The sequence below is a fragment of the Bufo bufo genome, chromosome 4, assembly GCF_905171765.1.
Source record: "Bufo bufo chromosome 4, aBufBuf1.1, whole genome shotgun sequence".
NCBI lineage: Eukaryota > Metazoa > Chordata > Amphibia > Anura > Bufonidae > Bufo > Bufo bufo.
This window is the reverse complement of record NC_053392.1, coordinates 635,095,516-635,107,088: the sequence shown is the minus strand read 5'-3', so window position 1 is coordinate 635,107,088 and position 11,573 is coordinate 635,095,516. Positions and strand designations below refer to the sequence as shown.

Sequence of the window (11,573 nt, the reverse complement as noted above, 5' to 3'; positions counted from 1 at the left end):
CAGAAGCAGCAGCAGTCTTAGAAGCATGTGTACACAAGAGGACCAAGCAAGGAACTGAAGCCACAGACCTCCTATATATATGAGCTAGGCATCCAGCTCCTCCCAGTGGGAAGGAGGAGCCGCAGGGTGGAAGGCTACAAGAAACCCACAAACCAAGATGGCCGCCAGCACATGTCAAACGAAGGAGAACAGCAAGAAGGTAAGACCATGACAGTACCTCCCCCTCAAGGGCCCCTCCTCCGCGGAGCACAAAACGGTTTCTGAGGGAAGCGTGCGTGGAAGGCTCGGAGCAAGGCAGGAGCATGGACATCTGCGGAGGGAACCCAGGAACGCTCCTCTGGACCATAACCACGCCAATGGACCAAAAACTGCAACCGACCGCGGACCAGGCGTGAGTCCAGGATATTGCTCACCTCATATTCCTCACGATTGCCCACTTGGACCGGACGAGGCCGAGGAACCGAGGAAGTGAAACGATTACACACCAGTGGCTTCAACAGGGAGACATGAAACACATTGGAGATCCGCATGCCAGAAGGAAGCGCAAGGGCATAGGCTACCGGGTTTACCCTGCGAAGCACTCGGAAGGGACCAACAAAGCGAGGCGCCAGCTTGGGAGTGGGCACTCGAAGGTTGAGGTTGCGGGTGGACAACCATACACGGTCTCCGACCTGGTAGGAAGGAGCAGGCGCTCGTCTGCGATCAGCCTGGAGTCTCTGGCGCTGCGCAGAGACCTCAAGGGACCTCTGGATCTGTACCCAAGAAGCACGTAGGACGGAAAGGTGATCCTCCACAGCCGGAATATCCTGGGGAGAGAATTCCTCCGGTAACACGGCAGGTTGGAACCCATAATTGGCCATGAAGGGAGACGTCCCAGAGGAAGAGTTCACCGCCGTGTTCCTGGCAAACTCAGCCCAAGGCAGGAGGTCAACCCAATTGTCTTGGTGGTCGGAGACATAGCAACGAAGGAATTGCTCCAAGGCCTGATTGGATCGTTCTGCGGCCCCATTGGACTGAGGGTGGTAGGCCGAGGAGAAGGAGAGATGAATCCCCAACTGGGAGCAAAAGGCGCGCCAGAACCTGGACACAAACTGACTCCCCCGATCCGACACAATCTCCTTGGGCAAACCGTGCAACCGGAAGACCTCCCTGGCAAAAATCGTGGCCAACTCTTGTGCAGAGGGTAACTTCTTGAGAGGAACACAGTGGCACATTTTGGAAAACCGATCCACAATCATGAGAATGACCGTATGGCCTCGGGATGCAGGGAGGTCCACAATGAAATCCATCCCCAGGTGTGACCATGGGCGCTCCCCGGTGGCTATGGGTTGCAGAAGGCCCAACGGAAGGTGCCGAGGGGACTTACTCTGGGCACAAACGGAGCATGCCGCTACATATGCGGCGATGTCGGAACGTAGGGAAGGCCACCAGAACAGACGTGAAACAGCCCAGGACAGCTGATTCTTTCCAGGATGCCCCGCGGTCTTGGAGTTATGGTAGGTACGCAACAACCGAGTGCGCAACTCCTCAGGCACAAAACATCTGCCGTTGGGTCTCCCAGAGGGAGCACCAGATTGAGCCGCCAAAATCTGCTCACCCAGGGGAGAGGTCAGGCTGGTGCGAATGGCGGCCAGGATCTGATTCGGAGGTATGACCGAAGTCGGAATCGACTCCTCCCTGGACAGCTCGGAGTACTGCCGTGATAAGGCATCCGCCCTGATGTTCTTGGAACCGGGTAGGTAGGAGACCACGTAATTAAAACGTGACAAGAACAGAGCCCATCTGGCCTGACGTGGTGTCAATCTCTTGGCCTCAGAAAGGTAGGTCAGATTCTTGTGGTCCGTCAGGATGAGAACCGGAACCACCGAACCCTCGAGCAAGTGCCTCCATTCTTTAAGGGCCTGCACGATGGCCAATAACTCCCTGTCACCAATCTGATAGTTGCACTCCGCGGAAGACAGTTTCCGGGAGTAAAACCCACAAGGAAGCAGAGGACCCTCTGGTGTTCTACGCTGAGACAGAAGGGCGCCTACTCCCGTCTCAGACGCGTCCACCTCGAGGACAAAGGGCAACCCAGGGTTGGGATGCGACAGAATCGGTGCCGACACAAAGGCGGACTTTAGGGCCTCAAAAGCTCGGATGGCCTCGAGCGGCCAGACCTGGGAATTACTGCCCTTCCTGGTCAGATCCGTGAGAGGCTTGGCCAGCATGGAAAAGTCCCTGATGAACTTCCGATAATAATTGGCGAAGCCCAAAAAGCGCTGCAGGGAACGAAGACCACTGGGCTGGGGCCACTGTAAGACAGCCGAAACCTTCTCAGGATCCATGGAGAACCCCTCAGCGGAAATGATGTAACCTAAGAAGGTTACCTGGGATCGGTGAAATTCGCATTTCTCAAGCTTACCGAACAGCTTGTTCTCTCGTAACCGTTGCAACACTCGTCTGACATCCAGAATGTGGACCTCCATGGATTCAGAATATACCAAGATGTCATCCAAATAGACCACCACACACTGTTGCAACAGGTCACGGAAAACATCGTTGATGAATTCCTGAAAGACTGCGGGCGCATTGCACAACCCAAAGGGCATAACCAAGGATTCATAATGACCGGTCCTGGTGTTAAACGCAGTCTTCCACTCATCGCCCGCCTTGATCCTTACCAGGTTATATGCCGCCCTCAGGTCGAGTTTGGTAAAGACCGTGGCCCCTTTAAGGCGATCGAACAGCTCGGAAATCAAGGGTATCGGGTAAGCGTTCTTGATCGTGATGCGATTGAGACCCCTGTAATCGATGCAAGGCCTCAACTCACCGCCCTTCTTTTTCACAAAGAAAAATCCAGCCCCTGCCGGGGACGAAGATTTGCGAATGTGTCCGCGTGAAAGCGCCTCCCTCACGTACTCCTCCATGGCCTCATTCTCCGCTACCGACAGTGGATAGACTTTGCCACGAGGAGGAACGGCACCAGATTGTAACTCTATGGCACAATCGTATGGGCGGTGCGGAGGTAGGGCAACCGCGCGCACCTTATCGAATACATCCCGGTACTCCTCGTATTCAGGAGGCAACAGAGAGTCCGAGGAAGTACACAGCAACTTGACAGGCCCATGGATGCAACTAGCCCCACACTGTGGTGACCACGAGAGGATCTCGACCGATCTCCAATCGAAAGTCGGATTATGCTTCTGGAGCCAGGGGTACCCCAAGACCACCGAGTAGTGTGGAGACGAAATAACCTGGAGACAGACCGACTCTCTGTGAACGGCACCAATGGCTATCCCCACTGGAAGGGTCTCATGAGTCACGTGTGGCGGCAGAAGGGGTCTGCCGTCTATCGCCTCAAGAGCCAGTGGGGAACCTCGAGCCTGCAGAGGAATGGAATTGGCGGCAGCGAACCCACTATCAATGAACAAACCACCAGCACCAGAGTCCACCAACGCCTGGGTCGTCACCGAGCCCCCGACCCAGGAGAGGACAACAGTGATCAGTGGTTTGTCAATATCTAGGACTATGTTACTCCCAATATACGGGGCAGAGATGCAATGCGCGGCCATTAACGGTTTCTGGCGCAGACAAGAAAACTGGGTGCAGATTCAGTGGAATTTGTGTCTATGCTGATTCTCACTTTCTCCCAATATATGGCCTGAAGCGCTCAGACGGTATTCTAATGCAGAGCACGGAGATGAATGGGTTAAACAGCTGACGGTAACAATGTGGTCAGATTCTGGGGCACAAACGGCTGTTTTCAGGGCTCTTCTTCCGCTCTCTGCCGGATACACAGAAGGTGCTGCACAGACGGCAGAAGTCAGACGCCTTCTAGTAGGAGAGACAATGAAGAGGGGTTTGTGTCAATAAAAAATATATAAAAAGTGCAAATCTGCCCTTGAAATTGCTGCCAATTAAAAGGACTTTTGGGTCTTTGAAAGGTCTTGAGAAGAGTAATGTGCGACCCCGATCTCCCTCCCTGACCGGGGGCCATATAGCAGGACGCGCTCCGGCCAGCCAATCACTGTGATGCCAGGAGAGAACATGGCCGATGGCGATACTGCATGGTTATTGGCTGCTAAGAAGGCGCCAGACGTGCGGGGAGGAGACGGGAGCATGGCGCTACTCGGCCGAGCGCTCGCTCATCACTGCGCGGCTCGCGGCTTCTGATGTCTCCATGAGCAGAGAAGGAAGGCTTCACAGACGTAGAGATGGCAGCAGAATGGCAGCGGGGCAGCTGTGAGCGGGGGAGGCTGCCGCCAGGGATGGTGGGTCTCCTGCTGGACTGCTGGGATCTGACAGTCTCTCTGCCTATGGAGATCAGCTATCCTCTGGCCGCGGCTTTGTCTGCTTCCCATACTACTGGTGCCGGGATATCAGGGGACCGTTCTGTTGGAGGAGGACTTCTAGAGGTCAGCGCTCTGGGCTAGCCTTACAGACACAGAAGGCAGAGACATCGTCCTCCAATAATGCCGTAAAGAGACATCTCAGCCTCCTCCTCTATAGGCAGCATGGGGTCCTCCACCGGCGGCGCACGCGCTAATCCACATCTGTCCACCACTGGTATGAATGTGCGCCATGGAACGTCGCCCTGGCAGCCATCCTCCAGTAGATGAAGGCCACAAACGGTGACCCCCCATCTCAATGGGCAGGGGATTGGCAAAATATGCATTACATGGAGACTGTAATGTAGAGGCCGGTAATACGGAGGTTGTAATATAATGTGGAGGCTGGTGATGTAACATGGAGGCTGGTAATATAGAGGCTGTAATATAATGTGGAGGCCAGTGATGTAACATGGAGGCTGGTAATATAGAGGCTGTAATATAATGTGGAGGCTATAATGTAATGTAGAAGCTGTAATATGTTGTTGAGGTTGATAATATACTATGGAGGCTGTGATGTAATGTGGAGGCTGGTAATATGGAGGCTGTAATATAATGTGGAGGCCGGTGATGTAACATGGAGGCTGGTAATATAGAGGCTGTAATATAATGTGGAGGCCGGTGATGTAACATGGAGGCTGGTAATATTTAGGCTGTAATATAATGTGGAGGCTATAATGTAATGTAGAGGCTGATAATATACTATGCAGGCTGTGATGTAATGTGGAGGCTGGTAATATGAAGGCTGTAATATAATGTAGAGGCTGTGATGTAATGTTGAGGCTTTAAATATGGAGGCTGTAATATAATGTTTAGGTTGATAAAATAATGTGGAAGCTGTAATATAATGTGGAGGCTGTAATATAATGTGGAGCAGAATAATGTAATGTGGAGGCTGTAATGTAATGTGGAGGCTGGTAGTATGGAGGCTGTAATGTAATGTAGAGACTGGTAATATTGAGTCTGTAATATAATGTGGAGGAAGGTAATGTAATATGGAGGCTGTAATAGAAACATAGATGTAATGTGGAGGATGTAATGTAAGGTGGAGGCTTTAATGTAATGCAGAGGCTGGTAATATAAAGGCTGTAATATAATGTAGAGGCTGTGATGTAATGTGGAGGCTGGTAGTATGGAGGCTGTAATGTAATGTTTAGGATGTGATGTAATTTAGAGGACGATAATATGGAGTCTGTAATATAATGTGGAGGCCAGTAATACGGAGGCTGTAATATAATGTGGAGTCCGGTAATGTAACATGGAGGCTGGCAATATTTAGGCTGTAATATAATGTGGAGGCTATAATGTATTGTAGAGGCTGTAATATGTTGTTGAGGTTGATAATATACTATGGAGGCTGTGAAGTAATGTGGAGGCTGGTAAAATGGAGGCTGTAATATAATTTGGAGGCTATAATGTAATACATAGGCTGGTAATATGAAGGCTGTAATATAATGTGATGTAATGTGGAGGCTGGTAGAATGGAGGCTGTAATGTAATTTTTAGGATGTGATGTAATGTAGAGGACAGTAATATTTAGGCTGTAATATAATGTGGAGGCTGTAATATGTTGTTGAGGTGGATAATATAATATGGAGGCTGTAATATAATGTTGAAGTTGATAATGTAGAGGCTGTGATGTAATGTGGAGGCTATAATGTAATATGGAGGCTGTAATATCATGTGAAGGCTGGAATATAATGTGTAGGTTGTAATAGAATGTGGAGGCTGTGATATGTGGAGCCTGATAATGTAATGTGGAGGCTGGTAGTATGGAGGCTGTAATGTAATGTAGAGGAAGGTAATGTAATATGGAGGCTGTAATATAATGTGGAGGAAGGTAATGTAATATGGAGGCTGTAATATCATGTGGAGGCTGGAATATAATGTGGAAGCTGTAATATTATATGTAGGCTGTAATGTAATGTGGAGGCTGTGATATTATGTGGAGCCTGGTAATGTAATATGGAGGCTGTAATGTAATGTAGAGGCTGGTAATATGGAGGCTGTATTAGAAACATAGATGTAATATGGAGGCTGTAATATAAGGTGGAGGCTATAATGCAGAGGCTGTAATAGAATGTGGAGGCTGGTAGTATGGAGGCTGTAATAGAATGTGGAGGTTGATAATATAATATAGAGACTTTATTTTAATGCGAAGGATATGATGTAATTTACAGGCTGGTAACATGGAGGCTGGAAAATGAAAACCACCAGCACTTCTGAGCTCAGCCAATCAGAGCTGGAGGGCGGGGCCTGGAGTTCAGGAACAGCCCCGCCCCCAGAAAGGCCGCCTCTCCGTGCAGTTCTCCTTCAGGTCCGCCCATGCTCCATATAAAGGAGGGCTCTGGGCTGAGCAGTCACTGCTCTCTGCTCCTCACACCTAGAAGATGTCTGGTCGCGGTAAAGGAGGGAAAGGGCTCGGGAAAGGCGGCGCCAAGCGGCACAGGAAGGTGCTCCGTGATAACATCCAGGGCATCACCAAGCCTGCCATCCGCCGCCTAGCTCGCAGGGGAGGCGTCAAGCGCATCTCCGGCCTCATCTATGAGGAGACTCGCGGGGTGCTGAAAGTCTTCCTGGAGAACGTCATCCGGGACGCCGTCACCTACACCGAGCACGCCAAGAGGAAGACCGTCACCGCCATGGACGTGGTCTACGCGCTCAAGCGCCAGGGCCGCACTCTCTACGGCTTCGGGGGTTAATGCTGCCGCCTCCGTCCTCACAGCACAAAGGCTCTTCTCAGAGCCGCCCACATCTTCCCGGGGAGGAGGAGCTACAATTCCACTGAGGGGTTAACACCGCCCGCACATCAGGAGATCAGCGGCGCCCTGTACTCAGTACAGCCGGAGGTCTACATTACAGAAACCCCCCAATAATCTGTGTAAATCCCGAGCCCCGGGTGTTCTCCACCGCAGCTACGGGACGAGCTGTGCTCGGAGACTGAGGGGTTAATACGTCCCGCCAATGAGCGGCGCTGGTACAGGTCACATGACCGGCTCCTCCCGTAAATCAGAAGCTCAACTATAGGCGGGAAATTCAAACGAGCGACGAGATCCTGAGCTCTCCCAGCCAATAGCAGAGCTGTGGACCCCGCAGCCGTTATGTGCCGGTGAGCCCCGCCCCTCCAGCTGCTCCGCCCCCCGCTCTTCTCAGATCCCCGCCCCTTCTGCTGTCTCCGCCCCCGCTCTTCTCAGAGCCCCCACCTTCTCTAGGGCGGAGCTGCCGCATTGTGTGAATACATGGAAGCCTCATGTCCGAGGCGGATTATTCCCTCATTATAGACCACTGATCGGGAGGATGGGGGGAGTAGTGATCGGCCAGAGAGAAATTGGGCAATGAGGAGAATGAGTGAAGTAGTTATATGGTACTGAGGAGGATGGGGGGAGTAGTGATCAGACAGTGAGGAGGATGAGGGGAGTAGTGATCTGCTGATGGATGGATGTGAGCCCCGCCGTGCGCTCTATCCCCGGACACCAGCGCAGAGAGAAGGGGGCGGAGCTATAGAACAAGTGCTTTACAGTGATTGGCTGATCTATGGCTTTTGAAATTCCCGCCCAATCACAGTCCGGTCAGAATCCAGCGGCCGTGGAGGAGCAGTCCATTACACACAGGGGACGAACCCTCTACAGCAGCAATGTCTGCCCGTACTCGCAGCAGGTCAGGAGCGGTAAGTGCCCCTGTGTGACGCCTCCTCCACAGCGGAGATCAGCGGCATCGCCAGCTCAGTCGCACAGACCATGTGGGGGGCTCTTAGAAGAGCCTTTGGTTCCGGGGGGCACAGCAGCAGCAGAGCCGGGCTCACTTGCTCTTGGCCGACTTGGTGCTCTCGGTCTTCTTGGGCAGCAGCACGGCCTGGATGTTGGGCAGGACGCCTCCCTGGGCGATGGTGACGCCGCCCAGCAGCTTGTTGAGCTCCTCGTCGTTGCGCACGGCCAGCTGCAGGTGGCGGGGGATGATGCGGGTCTTCTTGTTGTCGCGGGCGGCATTGCCGGCCAGCTCCAGGATCTCGGCGGTGAGATACTCGAGCACAGCGGCCAAGTAGACGGGAGCGCCGGCGCCCACCCTCTGGGCGTAGTTGCCCTTGCGGAGGAGCCTGTGCACTCGGCCGACCGGGAACTGGAGCCCTGCCCGGGAGGAGCGGGTCTTGGCCTTAGCCCGGACTTTGCCTCCTTGTTTGCCGCGTCCAGACATCGTTCTCTACAGCAAAGAAGACTCTGATGTGTGTGATCCGGAGGAGCCGCCTCCTGCCGCCTTTATAGGCTGCTGCTCCGCCCCCAGCGCCGCTCATTGGGTGGATTAGAAGCCTCCAATGTAGACAAGACTCGTGGAGAAGCCAATGAGCGGCGCTGGGCGTGGCTTATGACGCGGGTACAGGTCACATGACCGGCTCCTCCTCAGTGTCCAATCATTACTCCCCCCATCCTCCTCACTGTCTGATCACTACTCCCCCCATCCTCCTCACTGTCTGATCACTACTCCCCCCCTCCTCACTGTCTGATCACTACTCCCCCCCTCCTCACTGTCTGATCACTACTCCCCTCATCCTCCCGAGTATACGATCACTACTCCCCTCATCCTCCCGAGTATACGATCACTACTCCCCTCATCCTCCCGATCAGTGGTCTATAATGAGGGAATAATCCGCCTCGGACATGAGGCTTCCATGTATTCACACAATGCGGCAGCTCCGTCCTAGAGAAGGTGGGGGCTCTGAGAAGAGCGGGGGCGGGGCTCATAGCTATTCATTCAGAGGAGCCGGGGCGGGGCTCACATCATCCATTCAGCTGAGCCGGGGGCGGAGCAGCAGGAGGGGCGGGGCTCACACCCATCTATTCGGCTGAGCCGGGGGGCGGAGCCGTCCTGAAGGGAATCTTCTGAAAACGGCAGGAAAAGGGAAATAAATAACTGGAAAGTGGGTGACGCCCCATATTACTCAGGGGAGTTCAGCCGCTGCAGAACCTCCTAATACACACCTCAGCCGCTGCAGAACCTCCTAATACACACCTCAGCTGCTGCAGAACCTCCTAATACACACCTCAGCCGCTGCAGAACCTCCTAATACACCTCAGCCGCTGCAGAACCTCCTAATACACACCTCAGCCGCTGCAGAACCTCCTAATACACACCTCAGCCGCTGCAGAACCTCCTAATACACACCTCAGCCGCTGCAGAACCTCCTAATACACACCTCAGCCGCTGCAGAACCTCCTAATACACACCTCAGCCGCTGCAGAACCTCCTAATACACACCTCAGCCGCTGCAGAACCTCCTAATACACACCTCAGCCGCTGCAGAACATCCTAATACACACCTCAGCCGCTGCAGAACCTCCTAATACACACCTCAGCCGCTGCAGAACCTCCTAATACACCTCAGCCGCTGCAGAACCTCCTAATACACACCTCAGCCGCTGCAGAACCTCCTAATACACACCTCAGCCGCTGCAGAACCTCCTAATACACACCTCAGCCGCTGCAGAACCTCCTAATACACACCTCAGCCGCTGCAGAACCTCCTAATACACACCTCAGCTGCTGCAGAACCTCCTAATACACACCTCAGCCGCTGCAGAACCTCCTAATACACACCTCAGCCGCTGCAGAACCTCCTAATACACCTCAGCCGCTGCAGAACCTCCTAATACACCCCTCTGCTGCTGCAGAACCTCCTAATACACACCTCAGCCGCTGCAGAACCTCCTAATACACACCTCAGCTGCTGCAGAACCTCCTAATATACACCTCAGCCGCTGAAGAACCTCCTAATACACACCTCAGCCGCTGCAGAACCTCCTAATACACCTCAGCTGCTGCAGAACCTCTTAATACACACCTTAGCCGGTGCAGAACCTCCTAATACACCCGTTTGTGAGCGGTGGAGGCTGCCGCCAGGGACGGTGGGTCTCCTGCTGGACTGCTGGGATCTGACAGTCTCTCTGCCTATGGAGATCAGCTATCCTCTGGCCGTGGCTTTGTCTGCTTCCCATACTACTGGTGCCGGGACATCAGGGGACCGTTCTGTTGGAGGAGGACTTCTAGAGGTCAGCGCTCTGGGCTAGCCTTACAGACACAGAAGGCAGAGACATCGTCCTCCAATAATGCCGTAAAGAGACATCTCAGCCTCCTCCTCAATAGGCAGCACGGGGTCCTCCACCGGCGGCGCACGCGCTAATCCACATCTGTCCACCACTGGTAGGAATGTGCGCCATGGAACGTCGCCCTGGCAGCCACCCTCCAGTAGATGAAGTCCACAAACGGTGACCCCCCATCTCATAGGGGAGGAGATTGGCAAAATATACCGCCATCTCACTATCACGGCTGTGGGCACAAATTGCGGAACGGGTGCGGACCCATTCATTCCCTATGGGGCCGGAAGAGATGTGGACAGCACACAGTGTGCTCTTTCATCTTTTGCGGCCCCATTGAAATGAAGGGGTCCACATCCAATCCACCAAGACTGATCCGTCATGAACTCCACTGAAGGTCAATGGGAGACGGATCCGTCATGAACTCCACTGAAGGTCAATGGGAGACGGATCCGTCATGAACTCCACTGAAGGTCAAGGGGAGACGGATCCGTCATGAACTCCACTGAAGGTCAATGGGAGACGGATCCGTCATGAACTCCACTGAAGGTCAAGGGGAGACGGATCCGTCATGAACTCCACTGAAGGTCAATGGGAGACGGATCCGTCATGAACTCCACTGAAGGTCAATGGGAGACGGATCCGTCATGAACTCCACTGAAGGTCAATGGGAGACGGATCCGTCATGAACTCCACTGAAGGTCAATGGGAGACGGATCCGTCATGAACTCCAGTGAAGGTCAATGGGAGACGGATCCGTCATGAACTCCAGTGAAGGTCAATGGGAGACGGATCCGTCATGAACTCCACTGAAGGTCAAGGGGAGACGGATCCGTCATGAACTCCACTGAAGGTCAAGGGGAGACGGATCCGTCATGAACTCCACTGAAGGTCAATGGGAGACGGATCCGTCATGAACTCCACTGAAGGTCAATGGGAGACGGATCCGTCATGAACTCCACTGAAGGTCAATGGGAGACGGATCCGTCATGAACTCCACTGAAGGTCAATGGGAGACGGATCCGTCATGAACTCCACTGAAGGTCAATGGGAGACGGATCCGTCATGAACTCCAGTGAAGGTCAATGGGAGACGGATCCGTCATGAAATCCACTGA

General features: G+C 53.4%; 1 protein-coding gene across 1 annotated transcript; it reads right to left on the bottom strand.

Moving 5' to 3' along the window:
* Positions 1-8,168: 8,168 nt before the first annotated feature.
* On the bottom strand, positions 8,169-8,561 carry LOC120999409 (histone H2A type 1-like). Its single transcript, XM_040430291.1, has one exon. The coding sequence runs from the start codon at positions 8,559-8,561 to the stop codon at positions 8,169-8,171; it is 393 nt and encodes a 130-aa protein (XP_040286225.1).
* Positions 8,562-11,573: the final 3,012 nt, after the last annotated feature.

What these genes read in the sequence shown, in the direction of transcription:
- LOC120999409 (XM_040430291.1), bottom strand. Translation starts at nt 8,561, where the DNA reads ATGTCTGGACGCGGCAAACAAGGAGGCAAAGTCCGGGCTAAGGCCAAG.